Source organism: Vipera berus (assembly GCF_964194415.1).
Source record: "Vipera berus genome assembly, chromosome: 2".
NCBI lineage: Eukaryota > Metazoa > Chordata > Lepidosauria > Squamata > Viperidae > Vipera > Vipera berus.
In genome coordinates, this window is record NC_138203.1 from 25,605,492 (window position 1) to 25,627,493 (window position 22,002).

Sequence of the window (22,002 nt, forward strand, 5' to 3'; positions counted from 1 at the left end):
TCTTTTGTCCAGATGGTCCTTGGCCTCCTAATATTGATTCCAAGGTTTGCAATACTTTGTGCTGACTTCAGATGATGCATCTCCAGCTGACAGAAGCAACATGTAGTATATCGTAGAGAATCACCCGTTCACTCTCTTAATGTCTGAAGCTGATAAGCAGGGGTGACATAATGACCTATTAATATACTGTTACTGCTCAACAAAACAGAAGAGATGAAGCATCTCAAAAGCAAAGCGGGTGAGAAGAGATTATTAGTTTTGAGCCAATTCCTAGAAATGGTAATTAGTTTGTCATTTCTTCCATAGTTCCAAAATACTGCTATTCATGTGCTTATGTAAATTCTTTAAGCATGAATTCATTTTAAATATCTTAATGCCAAGAATTAATTTTGTTATATATCTTTTTTTAAAAAAAAAATCCAGATCATTTGAAAGAAAATCCCACAGGGTTTTTTCTTAAAAAAGAAAAAAACCTTCCGTTGACAATCTAGGCAATTTTAACTATAATGTGTAAAGAGTTAAACACTAACAAAAATCAGAGGCATCTGTATTCTATTCAGTCCCAGAATTGTGAGTCTCCATGGCCTGCTATTTGCCAACTTTTGACTGGATTCATATGACACAGCCATTGTTTGTTGCACAAGCCAGAAGTTCACACAAGGCACTAAGCTGCAAATTGCAGTTCATAAAAAAGCTGGATTTACAGAACACAATTAGTCAGAATGAAACAAATCATATCATGGTTTTGCGTGATGTGTGAACGGCTCAAAGTCAGACAAGCTTTATTATATCTTTATGAATAAATAAGCATGGGCACATATGAATACATAAAGCAGACATGTCAAACACAAGGCCCGGGGGCCGGATCCGGCCCACGAAGTGGTTTCATGTGGCCCGCGAAGCCATTCTGGAAACAGTGAGGGAACGGCCCCCACTGCCTTGGCCCCAGCCCAGAGACCCTCCTTCTGCCAGAGACCCTCAGATCTGTCCCACTCCTGCCCAGGCCCCCATAGGCACCCTTGATGCGAATGATGTAGAGCTGGCCATGCCCACCCAGTAGGCCATATGCGCTCTAGCCACGCCCACCCAGTAAGCCACGCCCACCCAGTAGGCCACGCCCACCCAGGCCATACCCACCCGTCCCCCTGAGGGCAACCACAATGCTGATGTGATGCAGCCCTCAATTGAGTTTGACACCCTGACATAAAGCTTCACTTTTTATTTAAAAATCGGTGCTTTGCCACAACAAGGCAGTAATCCATGAAGGGGACCTAGAGGCACTAATGCTATCAAATGCAAACAAAACAAAACAAAACCAACGGAACCTGAATAGGTAGTCAACATGTCCAGCCACCCACTATCCACAGCAGAACACAGGATTCTACAGAAAGAACTCAACTATAATACAGGTGATGCCAATCACCTAGAATTTTTTGCAGCCTAGAAGGGGCATTTAAAACCACCAAACTCTCCACAGAGGTGCAAGAAAACATTAGACAAAGCATCATTCCACAGATGAGAAGATGACAGGAACAGAATCAACTTATGCAGAAGACAGAACAGCCCTCAGAAACCTAAGGACCAGACCATCATTATCCTACTCAGAGACAAAGGACGAACCACATTGATTATGGACAGAACACAATACCAACAAAAAGCAAAAGAAATACTGGAGAACAAAGAAAACCTATATTCCTGTGAACACAAATAGAATACAAAAACTAGACAACCAGATCAAAAGAACCCTCAGTGACCTCACTAAGAAAGGCCAAATTACCAAAGAGGATCTGGACAGACTTGAACACTGGGCGCTATCTAACAAAATGAAATTCAATGGTGAAAAAAGTAAGGTTCTACATTTAGGCAAGAAAAACCAAATGCACAGGTATAGTATAGGGGGTACCTTGCTCAACAGTAGTAACTGTGAGAGGGATCTCGGAGTCCTAGTAGACAATCACTTCAATATGAGCCAGCACTGTGCTGCAGCTGCCAAAAAAGTCAACCCAGTGCTAGGCTGCATTAACAGAGGGATAGAATCAAGATCACGTGAAGTATTAATACCACTTTACAATGCCTTGGTAAGACCACACTTGGAATACTGCATCCAGTTTTGGTCACCACAATGTAAAAAACATGTTGAGACTCTAGAAAGGGTGCAGAGAAGAGCAACAAAGATAATTGGGGGACTGGAGGCTAAAACATATAAGGAATGGTTGCTGGAATTGGGTATGTGTAGTTTAACGAAGAGAAGGGTGAGGGGTGACATGATAGCAGGGATCCAATATCTCAGGGGCTGCCAAAAAGAAGAGGGAGTCAAGCTATTCTCCAAAGCACCTGAAAGCAGGACAAGAAGCAACGGATGGAAACTAGTCAAGGAGAGAAGCAACCTAGAACTAAGGAGAAATTTCCTGACAGTTAGAACAACTAACCAGTGGAACAACCTGCCTCCAGAAGTGGTGAATGCTCCAACACTGGAAGTTTTTAAGAAGAGACTTGACAGCCATTTGCCTGAAATGGTATACGGTTTCCTGCCTGAGCAGGGGGTTGGACTAGATGACCTCTAAGGTCCCTTCCAACTTATTCTTATTATTCTTATTATTATTCTTATTATTCTTATTCTTATTATTATTATTATTATTATTATTATTATTATTATTATTATTATTATTATTATTTACTCAGCCTTCCTAGTGTCTGCTGAGAAGACGAGTTTTACAACTGGAAGGCACCAAGTTTTTTTAAAAAAAGCTAGAAGTTTCTCCTTACCCATAGTTACAAAAATGACTTTCTAGTTACTTAAAATCTAATTGTATTTTAATAAATTAGGCCTTTGAAACTTAAAAAAAGCAAGATTTGAGAACAACACTGGTTAGCCAGCAGTGTGCTGCAGCTGCCAAAAAATCCAACACAGTGCTAGGCTGCATTAACAGAGGGATAGAATCAAGATCACGTGAAGTATTAATACAACTTTACAATGCCTTGGTAAGACCACAGAGAAGAGCAACAAAGATGATTAGAGGTCTGGAGGCTAAAACATATAAGGAATGGTTGCTGGAATTGGGTATGTGTAGTTTAACGAAGAGAAGGGTGAGGGGTGACATGATAGCAGTGTTCCAATATCTCAGGGGCTGCCACAAAGAAGAGGGAGGCAAGTTATTCTCCAAAGCGCCCAAAGGCAGGACAAGAAGCAACAGATGGAAACTAATCAAGGACAGAAGCAACCTAGAACTAAGGAGAAACTTCCTGACAGTTAGAACAATTAACCAGTGTTAATTGTCTCCAGAAGCTGTGAGTGCTCCAACACTGGAAGTTTTTAAGAAGAGACTGGACAGCCATTTGTCTGAAATTGTATAGGGTTTCCTGCCTGAGCAGGGGGTTAGGCTAGATGACCTCCAAGGCCCTTCCAACTTTACTATTATGATTATGATCCTACTGAACTGATTCCAGCATAGTTACTAACTGAAATTGGGAGACTGAGGAACTTGTTCTACAATTTGTGAATCTCACCATTTCTATCAGGATGTGTCCTAATTATTCTGAGACCTAAATTCACTCATAATTAGGGCCTATTTCTGCTTTCTGCAGCTTAATAAAAGTTTGCAAAAGGTTATATAGAAATGCATTCCCAGCAATTACAGAGTACTTGTTACAAGCTATCAGTCAGAGACCAGAGACCTTCACCGTTGTCACCCAGAGAGGAGTACATATAATTGTTTCTTACATGCATTTAAAATGAAAACAGAAACATTAAAATAACTCCACTGCTCTTCACAGATTTCCACATGCTTTTCACTTCAAACCATATTTTGTAATGAGACACTAAAGCCAACCCCAGGAAGCATATGCCAGGGGCATTAGACAGTTTGTCTCCATGTACTGGCACTATATAGAAATGTTAGATGAAATGAGGAATTACACTGGAAATGCATCAATCATGCTAATTCACTTTTTGTTCCACTTGAAGGATTTCTTTGTGATGGAAGAATAAAGCTACGCAATGAAAGCCTAGGCTTGAAAGATTTCTGAAGGCAGATTTCCAAAGTGAGAAATCAAGAACATATACTGAAATGCCATCACGTGCAACAAGTATTTAATTTGAGGACACACCTTCTAAAGTTCAACTCTTATAAAATATCTCATCATTCTAGAGCCTTTAAACTTGGTCTTCAAACTTGGTCCTTTTATGAGTTGTGGACTTCAACACCCAGAATTCCTCAGCCAGTGTGCCTGGCTGAGGAATTCTGGGAATTGAAGTCCACAACTCATAAAAGGACCAAGTTTGAAGACCCCTGTTCTGGAGGACAAAACATTACACCAGGGCGCAATTTATGGAAATAGACAAAGTTTCTTCCAGCAGATGTTTTTTTTAAAGGACTACATGGGAGAAAAGTACTTTTTCTCCTTTGATTCTTCCCCGACATGCATAGGATAGGTCCTACAATGAAGCAGATCCAGGTCTTGGTGGCAGATCCAGGATGAGTGGTGGTGAATTGAGGCCAATCGCTCTCTCAAGCATTGGGCTATATGCATGACATCTGAGCATGGTCTGCCTTCTCAGATGACTACTCTGCAAGAATAGCTCTGAAGAAGTCCTCAGAGATATGTTGTCATGCCTCTGTCGGAGCCTGAATCTGCTGAGGAAAATGACCTGGACCCTATGGAGGTCGAGGGAAAGGTGTCTGTGGCTTCAGAGGAATGTGGGGAAGAGCAGGCCAAGGCAGGCCAGGGCCTTTCAGGATTGGGACAGGATGAACAAGAGAGACAGAGTTCAGGCAATGAGCAAGGGTCACCCTCTCCTGATCCTAGAGAGAAGGAGGGAACAAGGCAGGCAGGCTCAACTACTTGGGAGGAGAGCATCCCGCCCCTCTCCACAAGGCACACCTTGAGAATGAGACTTAAGGAGACACTGTGAGGAGAGGCATTTGTCAGGAACAAACGCTGATTCCTTGAAGTTTTGTGTTGTTGCTGATCTCGTGTTCTGTGTTGTGATTTCTGCTTGGAAACCCGGAAACTCTGACCACTAGACTGACTGACAATGTTGCTTGGATTTTCAAAGACCTCGGATTGTATTTTGGCTTCTCTTCTGAAACTGCTCAGGAAAACTTGTATTTCCACAGACTCATTAGATTTTGGATGTATGTGTCATTTCTTGTTATCTCTGTGGCCTTGAGTAAATTACTCTTCTAATCAGACTGTATGTGGAACTACTTGCAGCCAGAAGTAGCTGAAGGTGTCTTCCTTTGTTTTGAGGCTTGCCTGAAATGTGGGAACATTTGGGGAAAATGTGGAGCAATTAAAGGGTGGTTTGAATTGCCAGATGACTGCATTGCCTCTGTGCTGTGCCCTGGGTCATCACAGATGTTTTGTACCATAGATGTGGTAGTATGCATGCCAAAAAATAAGCACAGAAAAGGTGTGCCTGGAGGAAATAAAAAGAAAGGATCTATATACAGTATGATGAAAGTCCTGGATATTGTGCTGGCTACATCCTGCTGATGCACATGAAAAGCTTGCTTATAATAATGTAAGCACAATCTCCCAGTCAATGAATTGCAATGGTATTTCCAAGTGTACATCCAAAGCAGTCCTGCTATTTTTATATGTTTCCATATTTATCACTTCTCTCCCTGATCACACGTGGTGCAGGTCAACCTGTAGTAGGTGGAGTCATCATCATCATCATCATCATCATCAAAGTTGGAAGGGACCTTGGAGATCATCTAGTTCAACCCGCTGCCCAGGCAGGAAACCCTATACCATTTCAGACAAATGGCTGTCAAGTTTTATTTCCTTCATGGTTGACCTGTTGTTAAATACGTGCTGGAGACACACAATTGGTACACCATTCCTAAGAGACAGTCCAATTACTAAGGAGGTAGAAAAGCAGGGATCTTTAGCAAAAACACTAGGGGGAGAATGGGACTTCTTCAATTTTAAGCAAATCTGTTTAGGGTTACTATATTGGCTTTTCTCTGCCATTAGCCAGAAAGTACAAGTAATATGAAGCAGAATAGTCAAGTTGAAGGGGAAAACAACAAGACTTTCCCCAAAGATTCTCTTCATAGCTTTGGAGAAGTTGCAACCCTCAGAAGTCTGGAAGGCAGGGGATGCACTGAGTGCATGTATATACACAAGGTATTGATTCAGTGCAGATGGGGGTCTTTCGAATGTAAAAAGCTACCCATTCTCAAAGTATGGGATTTAATAGCCATGATGCTGAGAGAGAGGTAACACACTTCCAGAATCAGCATAAGGTAAGCATAGGTTTCTTCAGCCCAGATGAGAGTCAAAACAGTAATTTGAATCAAACCAGAAAATATATAAAAGGTTTCATAACCACACTTTGCACTTTGAGGGAAGGGTTAGTACAGTAATGCAAGAAAACATTTTGAGCTCACTGTACAATTATTCATGACTTTTGAGATTTAAAATGGGACATTTTAAACTGCTGTGGCAAATAGATATATTTCATATTAATTCTAGACCTTCCATGCCAAGTCCAAAGAAAGTGGAAAAAATATTATTTCTCTTTGTGCCAAGACATAGAAGAAAAACCTGCCTTTCAGTCCAGATATTGTAGACAATCAGGGATATCACAAAACATATAGTTTAATGTTAACAGTATTTCATGATTTAACATGCACTGCATTTTAACAGTAAAACAATTCAAAACACTTTTCTTAATAGTAGCAATATATAGTTTTCCAGGTCAATAAAATCCCTTGTTTATTTGTCAAATAAGGCAAAAAAATTTCACATAGAAAAAAGAAATTTTAATTTATAAAAAGAACTTAATAATTCCCAAATAATTTCCATTTCTACTTGAAGTTGAGCATAAATTCATTCAGTTCCTTTCATTTGCTTTGGTGCTTCATGTTCCAAGATGCAGCCTCCATTTTTTAAAAGTTTGCTCGTTATTTTTTTAAATAACAAGTTTTCTCTGGAACAAGCTAAGATTGAAAGATGGCAGTCTACAGATCTACTGCTGTATAACTTCTATAATATTGCAGGATACAATTTTTATAATACTGTTCAAAATAACTTTTTGGTACTCTTGCACCTCTTGCAAAGAAAGAACTCTGACTTAAGATTGATTTTCAAATTAAAAATTGTGCCATCAGATTTGCCATTCCTAGAAGAATTATAAAAAAATGGCTGAGTAGTGCAAACCATGTCAACTGATTCTCCCGATGCAAGGAGATAATATAGATGATGGATGGGTATACAAAAACAAAGGCGAGGCCACAGGTTGCTCCAGAATATCTGGAAGAAAACAACAAATGGTTATACATTTATTTTTTCAGACCACAATCTCTACATGTCTATTCAGTGACAGGCCCCATGTATAACAAACAATCTAGCCAACAACATTTTACCCAGAAACCGCAGTCCCAGGTAGTGTGATTTAGTATGCTGAGCAAGCCCAGAAAATTGGGTTAACTCAGTGTCCATAGTTAAACTAACTATGAATAAGCATTGAAGACAGCCATAATGAGGTTGGTTGGTTGGATTGTTAATTGATTTATATTTACTATTTTAAAAAATGACACACTAGCCATTGAGACAAATCTTTCCCAATGTTAAGCAAACTAAGCCTTAGTACATGGCCAGACTGGAGCAATTATTTTAATGTGCTTTATTATGTTAAAATTTTTACTGCGTGATGGAAAGCACAATCACCACACAAGAAAAAGACTACAAATGATATTACTATAACACTTTATATTTACTTCTGTTCCTTTTGGCCAGATTCCTTTTCCCATCCCTCACATTCCTACATTTGATTATTTAATAAAAGTTATTAAACATAAATTGTTAATAGAGCTATACAAATTTTGCTTGAGTCAGTAGAGTTTCTACATATACTAGTAAAGATTATATTCAGGGTCAGGAAAATTGTGCTACTATAAGACAAAACGGGAGCACTGTTCTTGTGTTTTACAAAAAGCTGTTATGACATGGCCAAGGGAAGGGAAGAAATTCTACAAGGCTGCTAGATATATGCAAGTTTTAGGCACACAGAGGACATCTGATGCAACAATTATCACATTTAATTGTAGAAAATGATTCATCATTTAATTCAATAACAATTAAATGCTGCTCACTAGGACTCCCACTGCAGTCGTTTTCTCCAACACCATCGTGTGCTGCATTAATCAACAGCATTTATGTAGTGTTCAAACCACTTCACAATCATTCTTTTACGGTAATACTTCTTGAGTGGGTAAGGGGAGCGATCACAAAAGTTGGATATCAGAGGCTGTGAGACTGCAGCTTGCATCTGATATGAAGCGCTAGAGAAAATCTCTTCCTATTTTTTTTTTAAAATGGTCCTTCATATTTTTATAAAGAACACCAGATGGGTTTATGGCAGAGTACTCCTTTTGAAGAGAGAAAAGGAACCAATCACAAACGTTCCTTTGTGCATTCGGATGACTGCACAAAATTGCTTAGCCAAGGCTTGCTTGTTTAAATTCATTTGTCCTTTGTTTCTGTTGCTTGCAATAGAACAAATGGGTGGGAGTATGTGGTTGGATGTCCAAAAGGTACTTAAAAAGAAACAGGATCCAAGATTTTTCATGTGGAGAAAGTTCAGGTGAAATTGAAATTGGGAGAAAAATATGATGAGGAAGGAGTATTGGGTATGTTTGCCATTTTAAGTCATTTATAACAATAATGAAGGTGGGATAAAAACAAATAAATAAAATCTAAAGGGAAAAGAATGAGGAACTTAAGAGAACAAAAGGGAACGGGGAAGGTATTTATGACAAAGGCTTCTAAGTTCTGTTTTTTAAAATATCAGTAAGACCTTTGTTAGAACAAAAATGTTAAACATTCACATGTGGCACAGATCTAAAAGGCAGTTTTAAAATGTGGAATTTTGGTAATAGTGCTTGTTATTATTACAAGGGAAAAGAAAATCATGGCAAAAAAGCTGATTTGAAGAAAGGGTCATACAGTCATTTTTAATATTCATAGCTACTTGACTGGGAGCTGGGGCTTCATTTATTTTATTTGCAGGTTTGGGGATTTTTTGCTTCCAGAAAAAAAGTAGGAACAATACTAAATACAAATATTTTGTGAGTGACAAGAAGTGAATGAGGTCAGATAGGGACAGGTAAGCTGTGGCACTCCAGATCTTGCTGAATTACAATTTTCCGCTTCCCTAGAAACACGGCTACTGATACAGCTTCTAATTTAGGATTCTGGAGTGCTAGGAGTACTCCAGCTAGGATACAGCTGCTAATTTAGGATTCCTGTCTTGCAGTAGTGGAAACTCTTTCAGAGAGGTTTGAAATAAATTGCCAGCTCACTCTTGATGCCTTACAGAACGGAATTGGGCAACATTTGATATTTTTTTTAAGCACTCACAAGTCTGTCATACCTGTCAATGAGTCAGAGGTATGTGACGTCACCAAGATTTTCTTTCTTTCCCGTTTATTTTTAGTAAAGTTTATTTTTCCCTTTTGCTTGTTTGATTATGGGAGTCACTAGCTTTGACTTCTGATTCTCCGCCCATAGCCTGGAGCTATCCAGATGTCTACCCTGATCTATATATACATCAGCATTATATAAGAATTATAAAATGTTGTTTGGAGAGGATAGAGGTCAATTGTCCCATCTGTGGATTCATTTGGGTAACTCAGATTTTTCTAAGAAAATCCTAGTGATAGTTGAATGTGGCAAAAATTGAATCTGGATAGTTTTTGGTGCAAAAAAACAAATACTAGTGACTACGAAAAGGCCAGAATGTACACTATGCTGAATTGTTCCATGTAGGGAATGTCACTGCGTGTTTTTTTAGTTTTGCCAGCTTCGCTCATTTCTAATTGTACATCTCTTTCTGCTCTGCACCTGTGTTATTATCTTATCATGTAACCATAGTGAATCCAGCTATGTCCAGCTATGTTATGGTTTCAGACTGTTTTGTGCGCATGCCTTAAAAAAGTTTCTCACAGTTACTTTTTACTTTTCTCTTCTGCCTGATGAGAGAATGTAGTCAGTTTAGGTCTTTTGTTTTCTCATTAAAAGTTTTACATAGAATATGCCTTGGATTTCCTTGCTTTGATATTCACCATGCAAACGAATCACGGTCCATCCTCCTCTGGTCGGAATGTTAATTGTTCCGTGACAGGGAAAATGTGTAAAAAAGTGAAATTCTGAGGCTTATTTCACAATTTTACCACTTAGTTTACTGCATGCATATACCAGATATGAGAATCACCCACTATATTGTTTAAATTTTATATGAACGTTTAGCATAGTCCTGCATCAATTTCAGCATAACAATCAATTCATATTTCAAGAGTACCTTATGATTCCCCCTATATTTGGATAGAACCTGGCCACCGCAACTCCAATTCCTACAATGATAATGTTCGAAACCAGCACATGGAAAAAACTGTAAGAAAGAAGAAAAACCAAGCTGTGTAACTCTACGTAAGACGAACTCCCTTTATTAGTTTCAATAAGCTAATTAAAATCTTTCCATTTCTGTGGCTCATCCACTAAAGCCAATTACTTTTAGAGGAAACGAGCTTGACATATAGTGATTCTTCCAACAGCCAAATCCTAAGGTGGTATTTTGATCAGGCCCCTGAGCTCAGGCTGGTCTATTTTAACGCTAGATCCGTAGTTAATAAAGCTCCCCTCATCCGTGATCGGATTGAGGAGGAATGTGCGGATCTAGCGTGCATCACGGAAACTTGGCTGGGCTCGGAGGGAGGGGTGCCTCTCACCGAGTTATGCCCGCCGGGTTTCCGGGTGCTGCACCAGCCACGGGCTCAGGGCAGGGGTGGTGGGGTGGCAGTGGTTATTCGGGAGACATTGTGTCCCCGGGAGGCCACCATTGTCCAGATGGCCGGGAATGAGACCCTCCTCTTGAGGTGTGGTCCTCGGGTTCAGTTGGGCTTGTTGCTTACATACCTGGCGCCCAGCTGTGTGGCAACAGCCCTGCCCGAGCTGCTCGACACCCTCTCAGGGTTGGCGGTGGAGTTCCCCAGGCTCGTAGTCCTGGGTGACTTCAACCTGCCATCACTGGGAGGGTCGTCGGAGTTAGCTTGGGAGTTCATGGCTTCCATGACAGCCATGGGCCTGACCCAGGTTATTGAGGGCCCGACTCATGAGGGGGGTCACACTCTTGACCTGGTGTTTCTGTCTGGACAGTGGTTGGATGATCTGGGAGGGGGTTCTCCGTCCATCACCCCTCTGTCATGGTCAGACCATTACCTCCTGAGGCTAGTTTTCCGTCATGCCATCCCCCGACCAGGTGGTTCCGCCCCAGGCGCCTAATGGACCCAGATCGGTTCCAGAGGGTGCTTGGGCCTATACCTATCACCCTTACCCACAGCCCAGTCGATGCCCTGGTGGAGGCCTGGGAAACGGCAGCCACCAGGGCACTCGACTGCGTTGTACCCATGCGACCTCTGACCCGACGCAGATCCCGTTGGGCCCCATGGTTCTCTGTGGAGCTCCGGGAGATGAAGCGGCGGAGACGAGGTCTAGAGAGCGGTTGGAGATCCAGCCGATCCGAATCCGACCGATTGCAGTTAAGAACCTTTATAAGGTCTTATCTTGCGGCGATAAGGACGGCGAAGTCTAACTACTTTGCCGCCCTTATCGCGTCCGCAGATAATCGCCCGGCCGCCCTGTTTAGGGTGACTCGCTCCCTCCTTAATCAGGAGGTGAGAGAGGATCCCTTGCAGGGACGAGCCGAGGAGTTTAGTCATCATCTGGCGGACAAAATCGCTCGGATCCGGACCGGCTTGGACTCTGACTGGGCAGAGTCTAATGTGGAGGAATCAGGCGGTCTTGAGCACGTTATCTGGAATGAGTTCGACCCTGTTTCCCCTGATGATGTGGACAGGATCATGGGGAGACTGAGCACCACCACCTGTTTGTTGGATCCGTGCCCCTCCTGGCTAGCTTATGCGGCTCGGGAAGGAACACGAGGCTGGTTCCATGCAGTAATAACTGCTTCCTTGAAGGAGGGTGTCTTTCCTGCCGCCTTGAAGGAGGCGGTGGTGAGACCCCTTCTCAAGAAGCCTGCTTTGGACCCGGCTGTTTTAAACAACTACCGTCCAGTCTCCAACCTTCGCTTTCTGGCGAAGGTTGTTGAGAGTGTGGTGGCGCATCAGCTCCCTCTGTTCCTGGAGGAAACTGATTATCTGGACCCATACCAATCGGGTTTCAGGCCTGGACACAGCACGGAGACGGCATTGGTCGCGCTGGTGAATGATCTCTGGAGGGCTAGGGACAGGGGTTGCTCCTCTGTCCTGGTCCTATTAGATCTCTCAGCGGCGTTCGATACCATCGACCATGGTATCTTACTGCGGCGTCTCAGGGGGCTGGGAGTGGGAGGCACCGTTTTACGGTGGTTCTCCTCCTACCTCCAGGGCCGCTCGCAGTCGGTGTTGACAGGAGGGCAGAGATCCGCCCCGAGGTCTCTCATTTGTGGAGTCCCTCAGGGGTCGGTTCTCTCGCCTCTCCTGTTCAACATCTATATGAAGCCGCTGGGCGAGATCATTCGTGGTTTTGGGGTGGGGTATCATCAGTACGCTGATGATACCCAACTTTTTCTTTCCACCCCGAACCAACCCAGTGATGCCCTCTCCGTGATGTCCCGGTGCCTGGAGGCGGTTCAGGTCTGGATGGGGAGAAACAGGCTTCGTCTCAATCCCGCCAAGACTGAGTGGCTGTGCATATCGGCATCTCGGGTTAACCAAGTTATTCCATCTTAATGATGGGGGGGTGAGGTGTTACCCCCCGTCGATAGGGCTCGCAAGTTGGGCGTCCTCCTGGATTCACGGCTCAATTTCGAAGACCATATAGGAGCCGTGACCAGGGGGGCTTTTGCCCAGGTTCGCCTGGTGCGCCAGTTGCGTCCCTATCTGGACCGAGACGCCCTACGCACAGTTACTCATGCGCTAGTGACCTCCCGTTTGGACTACTGTAACGCTCTCTACATGGGGCTGCCCTTGAAGACCACTCGGAGGCTTCAACTGGTGCAGAATGCGGCCGCGCGAGTTGTAATGGGGGTTTCCCGATACTCCCATGTAACACCTCTACTCCGTGAGCTGCATTGGCTTCCGGTTGCCCTCCGGGTGAAATTCAAGGTGCTGGTTATCACCTATAAAGCCCTACATGGCCTGGGTCCGGGATATCTGAGGGAACACCTGCTGCCGGCATCAAATGCCCTTCGCCCAGTGCGCTCCCACAGGGAGGGTCTGCTCAGGGTCCCGCCGGTAAGAGACTGCCGGCGGGTGACACCCAGGGATAGGGCCTTCTCGGTGGGAGCGCCTGCCCTCTGGAACCAGCTGCCGGTGGAGCTGAGAACTGCCCCCGACCTTCGATCATTCCGCCGGGGCCTGAAAACCTGGCTCTTCGAGCTCTCGGGCCCAGACTGAGGAGGAATTTTTAATTTGGGGTTCTTTTTAACTGACTACAGGGTTAATTTAATATTTTTTAATTTGGTTCTTAATTTTTGTATTTTGGATTTTTAATTCCCTGTAAACCGCCCTGAGTCCTCAGGGAATAGGGCGGTATATAAATATAACTAAATAAATAAATAAATAAATAAATAAATAAATAGAATACAGCTATTTAAAATTCAGTTTTAGAATAGAGCTAGAATGGACCTTTATTTTCTATTGGTCATATCACAGTTCATAAAAGCAGTGCTTTTTTTGTCGTAGAACTCACTGGAACAGAGTTCCGGCACCTTTTTTAAGGCAGATTTTCCAAGTTTTAAAAGAAACTTTTGAAAATTTGACGTTTGGTCCACATGGACTTGAATCACCCTGTTGAGTGTAGCAAGTCGACGGCAAAATCATTAAAATAGTGCACACAGGCTGCTTGTGTGTCAAGTCCAATGCATGCATACTTCATCCAGCTGATCGGCTTGGGGCACTGCTCGGCTTGTGATTGGTCATTTGGTCGCGCGCTGAGTGGTCACTGCGGGCGACGACCGTTATGCTTTGTTACACAACTGACGTGTGTGGATGTGTGTACAGTGACTGACTACGTACAAAAGGTAAATAAAAGATTAACAAGATGTGAGTTCTGGCACCTTTTTTCTTACAAAAAAAGCACTGCATAAAAGTGTAATCTCTCTCTCACACACACTCTTTTTCACACAGATGCACATGAATAGTCTAAAATACAATCCGTGTACTCTATTAAGTATAATAAAATACTCTAAAAGACACTCCCCACGTGAAAAACAAAATTTTGGATCCAGGAATGATCGGAACCTCTCAACCAAACTAATGAATATAAGAAGAAGAATCTTTAGAGGAGTAGAAATCATGTCATTATAAATGTATGCACAAGCAAATTTTAAAGCATTTTGATAGATTAAATAAATATTTAGGTTTGCAGGGACTCATAGCTAGGAACAGTTTCCATCAAACTAATTCTTTAGCGATAGTGTAAACAGAAAGGGTTTTGTATCCTACCCCACCTTCTTAAATTTTCTAAATAGAAAATTAAACTTGTAGGATTTTTCACATTCTGAACAAGGCCTGTCTGTTAATACAAATATACCAGCCCATTTAAATACTGATTCAGAAACTTCTTACACTTAGAACATCTTGCTATTTTAAACAAAGAAACAAACCAGACACAAAAAACAACTTGAACATTATGACTTACTATTTTAAAATATATTTATCCATATTGCTATTATACAAAAATCATAAAAAAGAAAAACTAAAAATAGAAAACAACCTATATTAAAAATTAAAGTGAAAAAAGGCACCATCACCATTCACCCCTGCTAAAAGTAGCATACACACACACACACACACAGATACACACACATATTAACACACACACACACACATTCATACACACAAACACACACACACACACCACATAAATATTACAATAAAATATATAAGGGTACTTGGCCTTTAAACAAATTAAGCTTGACCATATGGAATCATAACAGTGATTCCATCCATTACATCAATAAATTCAATTTAAAATCTCATAATTACCTTATTTCTTCAATTCAGGATTTTTTAAACCTGGGCTGGTGATTTCTTCCCAACAGTGCAAAATTATCTTATCAGTTTGGTGAGTCCAGAGTTCATCATAAAACAGAATATTCCAAGTTTTTTAATACCTCATTAATCACTGCATTTTTGTTAATAGTAATATGAATATGGAACCAAAATAGGACATGCATAGGGCAAGCCCAAGACATATAAAAGAGTTGGTCAAATATATTAAATGACCAGTATAAAAACATCCACTAAGATGTCCAATAAATATGAAAAATGATATTTTGTTATATTAGTCACTTCTTGATGTTATAAGAAATATACTGTAGCATAAATGTGGTTTGGCTTTTGCTTAGTAATTTGTACAAACATAAATGTGTTTATTCACTATAATGTAATTATTAAATACGGTTTAGTATGATGTATGAATCATTCTATAAAAATAAAACACCTGAACAGTCTTTCCTTCCATGATGTTCTCTCTAATCTTTTTTCAAGAATTTAATAATTTATTAAACAGTTGTAATCTATAAGAAACTGAATTCCCCAACCCTGCCCTGTTCTCCATTAATGGTTTGTTTAAACATGATGTATTGACTAAGCTACATTTTTCTTGATTCAAGTCTAATTCAGTCTAGACCAGAGGTCCCCAACCTTTTGGGCACCAGGGACCGGTTCCTTGGAGAGAGGTTTTTCTGTGGACCAGAGAGTGCATAGTTTTGTGTGCTGCCTGCATCCTGCGGATGGGGCTCTGCTTCTTTGTGGGATCCAGTTGCTGGCATGCCCAGTACTGGTCCAAGGACCGGGAGTTGGGGACCCCAGGTCTAGACTAGACTAGACTACGGGAGAAGTACATGGGCTCTCCTTGGATACAAATAAAAATCTCTTATGCTAATCTGACTCTGAGCCCAATGCATATAGATCATCCTTGATTAATGATGGTAACTGGAACCAGAAGTATCATTGTTAAGCATTGTGGTCATAAAGCATGACATCACACACATTGCTTAGTGACAGCAATCTCTGTAGTTCCCATTTGTCATTGTTAAGTGAGGCTACCTGATGGCTTCCAACAACCAGTTAGGGGGGATGCCAGCAGGAAATTACAAGACATATGTGTCTTGCAAGCAGGCTGTTAGGCAGGTAAGTGGTTGCTATGGGGCAGGTGAAGGTGCTCAAAGGTCCACTGCAGCACAGCACAAGGATAGTGAGGCTTGGGATGGCTGTGGCCAGGGGTGAAAACGTACCCAAGTAATTTACAACCTCCTCTGTTGGCTTCCCAATTGATTTTGCTTGTCAGTGTTGCAAGGGAAGATTGATAATAGCAATCACATGACTACAGGGCACTGTAACCATGGCAATAGAAGCCAGTTGCCAAGTGCTCAAACTGCAATCATGTGACCCTCAGGATTCTGGGATGGCAAGAACTTTGAGGACTGGTTGTAAGTGCCACTTGTCCATCACTGTCATAACTTTGACTGGTTGCTGAATGAGTGGTTGTTAACCAACAACTATATACTATGGCTTCTAAATAGTATTTAGCAGTCCCAATGGTGATTTGCTCAAGCAATTCACATTAATACATTAAAGAGAAACGATGCTAATATTTAATAGGAGAAGTCAGTGCCCTTGTTCTTTAGAGTAGCACAGAGACTTCCTCTGAAATTGTGTTCACTATTGCACAAAAGACATTTTAAACAAGTTTTTTTTAAAAAATCTGCATATTGTTATTTAATATATTTAAAAATGATCCTGAAAATCAAGGCAAAAAATAGACTTTCTGTTCTAGAGAAATCACTACCAACTTTTACAGCTATTTTTAAAAGCCTTTCCCACCCTGATATATTGGATTTCAATCGCCACCTGTGGTCCATAGAGTGGGGCATGTTGTTTGAAAAAATGCCGATCACCAAGCAGTGTTGCTGCATGTCTGCAAGGCTATGAGAATAACGTTGGGAGAAAGAAGGAAGAGCTGCAGCCTAGATAGCAGTCTGATAAAAGATACTCGATGAGGGTGGAGAAAGCATCTCAGACGGGACCGTCCCTAATTCTCTGGAAATTAAAGGCAAGAGAGGAGGAAAGTGTTTTCAGACTTGCAAGATTATACTATTTTATTTCTGACATCTTTAATTCAAAATGGTAAATCTCCTGCCAAAGCAAAACCATCATCACAGTGGTTTACTTCACACATTTATTGTTTGATACTGAACAAAGCCAGTCCTACCACAAGACAAAAGCAGTAAAATTACCTCAAGAAAAAGATTTGGGGTGCTACATAAATTTATAAAAAAAATTATTGCCACTATTTTTTATGGAGTGTGTATGTATTTTTTTTATTTTTATTTTATTTTAATTCCATTTATATCCCGCCCTTCTCCGAAGACTCAGGGCGGCTTACAAGCTTAGCAGTAGCCTTCATTCTATGTATATGCCTGCTTGTTAGGGCTTTCGCCCTCCCCCCCAAGCGGCATTATTACAAAGTCAGCTTATTGCCCCCAACAATCTGGGTCCTCATTTTACCTACCTCGGAAGGATGGAAGGCTGAGTCAACCTTGAGCCTGGTGGGACGCGAACCTGCACTAATTGCAGGCAGCTGGTGTTACTTAAGGAGGCATTAGCCCACTGCTCCACCAAGGCTCTTTTGGATACCCTAAATTTATTGAAACACTTCAGAAACACTTTTTCTTTTTTTGAGTTACTGTTAAGAAGTCTGTGCAGTGTTCTTCACAAGACTTCAGAAGCCAATTGCCATGGCCTTCTACCTATAGTTTAGAGAGTGTGACTAGCTCAAAGTTACCTAGTTGGATCTGTAGCGAAGGCAGAACTGAAACAATGGTCTCTTGGTTTTTAGCTTGGTGCTTTATCACAATACCCAATCAGCTCTTTGAAAAAACATATCTCTAAAATTGAGATGCTGCTGAAGAGCACACAAAGCCAGCATGGGTGCCAGAACATGACTATAAATACACTTCTTTAGCCTCCAGATCAGGAAGTAGATTCTTACAGCTGGCGTTAGATGTAGCTGAAACTTCTGGAAAACTGACAGATCTCCACTTAGCATAATAACTTGGGATTAATGTGTTTCTAAACACACTAAGTTTCCAGGAAATTGTTACCAACCAGCAAATAAATTATTTCCATTGTCAACTATTTGGATTGAACTATTAGGGGTATTAAAGTGATTACCAAATAGTGGGAGCAAGTCTGCATTTTTATCTCAACTCTGAGAGATAAAATCTGGGTCTAAAGTCCCTTTTTTAGTGTACAATGGCAGCCACCATAAAAATAGCAAGTAACCATATCTGTATATTTGGAATCTTAAAAGAAAATATTCAGGTAATCCCTCACACCTTGCAGCTTGTCTACTGCAATGCCTTCTACCTGGGCCTGCCCTTTAAGGATATGCAGAACCAAATGAACCATTTCCATCCAGAACCATTTGGTCCACTAATGTGAGTGATGGGTGTGCCTCACTTTGCTTATGTAATGCTTCTGCTTCATAAGCTGCACTGGTTGACCATTTGCTTCCGGGTTTGATGCTGGTTGTTACCTAAAAAGCCCTACAGGCTATACTGTTTGGGTTCCTTGTACAGTGTATTAAACAAAGTCACCTATTGGGATCCTTAAAACTCACCTTCTCTGCCATAGGGCCTGCCCCCGAAATCTGGATGGCCCCACCAGAGCACTGAAGACCTTTGGTTGAGGGTGAGTGAGGCTCTGTTCTGGGTAATGGACTTTGCTCTGAGTTTGTCTGGTTTGCACCATTTTTGGTTTTTTGTTTTTATTATTATTTTATTGTTTTCTGTGTTTTTAAGTGTGAAAAGACTAGAATTGTTGGGTGTCTGGCAATCTAAAAAATGTAGTAAGTAATAAAAAGTACATAAAATGTGGATCTTACTAGGGTTCTTCAATTGTTCATGTAACCTTCCTTATCTGTCAGAAAGCTCTCTGAAAAAAGGCACATAAAATTCACCTCAGACACTTATGACAAAGATGAATTCTGAATTAGTAAGCAAGAATTCTCCTTCGAATTAAAAGAAAAAGGACTCACTGTTAATTTGGCCAATTTTTGTTGGTTTTGTCTTATTTTTTAGCTGTTCTTACTAGAATATGTACTTTGTAGACAACACACAAACACACAAAAAGCCAAGAAACCATTAAGTAATCATGAATCCCACTTGCACATTACACCAAGCTACAATCAATGTATCACACAAAATGAAGATGCCAAATTTTGGTTAATTGCTCTAAAATTACATATGGAATATCAATGGCCCTGTTTACATATCATTTTAAGCCAAAAAAAAAAATCAAACTGAAAACACTCCCCCACTTTGAAATTGACATGAGGCATGAATGAAAAGCCATCACTAATCATAATAAAAAGTTTGCTCTAACACTGGCAAATGAGTAGTGACAGAATATTTCTACGACATGGATGTGAAAACAAGGAATAGAATTAAGGTATGTCAAAAAGGAGTGATTTACCTTGGATAAACATTTCCAAAGACATGTCCTAAAAACTGAACTCGTGCCAAATAGCCAAGCAGTGGGTACACAGTCACCATCTGGAACAGCAGGAATATTCTTGCAAGAAATGACATGACGTCATTACTGGGGAAATTATCTAAAAAATTCTAACCAAAAGAAAAGTTCGTGATGTAAGTGAAAAGGGGCTATTATTTCCTTCTGCCTCTATAGTCTATGTATATCAAGGATTCTAAAGCAATAAACATAAAGATGTTTCTATATAAAGAATATACAACACATCAACATTGTCATGATCATAATCGGAATATATAAGATTTGGAGAATTCTACAACTGCTTCCTCTATGAATTTGTTTTTTTAATCATGGAAACAATTATGTATGAAGTTACAGAATTTTGTTCCTGAAGCACAAATGAAACCAATGGCTTGGTTCCAGAATTTTAAAAACTGCAGTTTTATTGCAAATTAAATTTTGTATCTTAAGTGGGACAAAGTTTTAAGTATTTTATATTCTCAATACAAACACATGCACACAGATGCAGTTCTAAATTTATGTGTTCTGTTTTTCCTTAAACAAATTTATTTTGACATAGTTTCCTAGACAAATGCATTTCTTCAGATGTATAAAAAATATTTTGAGATGCTCAGCTACATTGGAGAAGGGATTCTAACATTAATAGAAAAACAATTTTTGCTTAATGATCTGTTTTCTTTTCCAGCTGTACAGTTAATTTTCATTTATGCACCAATCCAGTGTATACCAGCATACTTCCATATAACCACTGTTTACATTTGGAAAATTGTACCATACTTTAATTAGACACTGAGCCAATCTGGACGTCATCTCAGCTGTGTAAACAATATGACAAATAAATATTTGGTTGGCATATGAACTGTTTGTTCAAGGTGAGAATAATCCAGGAAATCCCTAATTAGCCCTTATTTCACATTTCATTTGAATCAGGAAACTATCAGTTTGGAACTTCATATAATAGCCTAAGGATTGTAGCTGTAGCAGAACTGATAAACATATTTTTCCAGTTCAGACAAAAAAGGAAACTATGCTTAATTAGAAACGTCTTCATTTAGTTTTAGCTTCTTTAGCTCAAAGGAGATGAATTAAAAGCTCACTAAGCCAGCTAATTAAACCAAGACACATTTATCTGAACCAAATTGCTTAATTTGAAAAAGTAATCAACTATTAATATCAGCACTGAAATGATTGATGCAACTGGTAGCTAATATTTAATGGTACCAATATAGCTTTAATTACAAAAATCTGGTATTATTTAAGTATGACATTGTTCAAAATTCTGGCCTGATAATAACATTACATTAAATGCAGATGAAGATGGAAGAAAAGAGAGCAATAGTTACATATAATCAATTCTTAGCAAATTAAAAAAAAATCCCCATATTAAAGATTGTTGTACCTGTTCTATACACTCCTTGCTCAATGGTGGAGATGGAAAAGAGGCAAAGATTAGCACCCCAACATAGAGATATGTTAAACCGACTAAAAAGTAGGCAATTGAAAGATCTCTGACCTGCAGTTAAAACACAAGAAAAAGCAAACAAATAAAATCAGCTTGTTTCAATTATTGTATGGAAAATTAGTTACAGGACAAATCCTGGAACAGTTAAATCATGGAACAATGATTCTTAAATTATTATTTTTAATTATTAAGTAGATACAATAGTGATTTTGGAGCTGTGGGTTAAAGCAGTTAACAAAACAAAACAATTTAGCATACATTTAGGGGCATGAAGAAAAGTTATAAATTTGGAAATCAAAGCTTATTAAGCCATGACGTTCTCAAAATGAATCAATTTCGGCCAGGCCCCATGTTAAAAAGTAAACTTTTCCTCTTCAAAAAATATGGATATCAAATGACATATGGAAATTGTACAAGTGTCTTCTTTTATGGAATGCTTTTTATAGTATTTAGTTGGGGAGAAAATGCTTCAAGTCTAGCAGAGCCTCTTACTTTTCTCTACATTAATGTACAATGTGGGTAAATTACAGCACTGGATAAAGGCTCTGTTGCCTTGATGAATGAAAGAAAAATTTTCCAGATTTCATGGCTTACAAGAGGGTGAATCAGGGGCAAGTGATGGAAGGATGAGTAGGGTTTGTAAAAAAAAAAATCAAGATGGCGACAGGGTAAAAGGGGCCAGAGCTGTAGCCACCCAGTTGCAGCTGTCATTTTGTTTTTTTCACCCTGTTGTAGATGTTTCTGTCACTAATTTTCAACTAGCTAGCCTATCCTTACAATTTTATTGTACAAATAAAAGGAACAGTGAGGAAACCATGTTTTTTTTGTAAATTCCTTGAAACTGAATAATAAGCAAGTTCATTTTTATTTATCCTTTTTTGCCAGCAAAATCTCCTTTTCAGAAATTGGATCACTTTCTAAATCAGTCTTTTGAGTTTTATTTCAGGACTGTTGCTCATCATTTGAAGCAAATGTTATGACTTCCTCCATTTCAAAGAAAAAGTTGTGGTT

The 22,002-nt window shown here is 40.2% G+C and overlaps 1 protein-coding gene across 2 annotated transcripts in view; it reads right to left on the minus strand.

Moving 5' to 3' along the window:
* Positions 1-6,751: 6,751 nt before the first annotated feature.
* SLC38A9 (solute carrier family 38 member 9) overlaps positions 6,752-22,002 on the minus strand; it is a 50,809-nt gene continuing 35,558 nt past the window's right edge. For both annotated transcript variants that reach the window (XM_081321297.1, XM_081321298.1), the window contains exons 12-15: positions 20,929-21,042; positions 19,494-19,642; positions 10,313-10,402; positions 6,752-7,263 (exon numbers count right to left, since the gene is read on the minus strand). In XM_081321297.1, the coding sequence (XP_081177423.1) occupies positions 7,098-7,263; positions 10,313-10,402; positions 19,494-19,642; positions 20,929-21,042 (519 nt within the window). In that variant the 3' untranslated portion in view covers positions 6,752-7,097. The remainder of the gene's footprint in view (positions 7,264-10,312; positions 10,403-19,493; positions 19,643-20,928; positions 21,043-22,002) is intronic.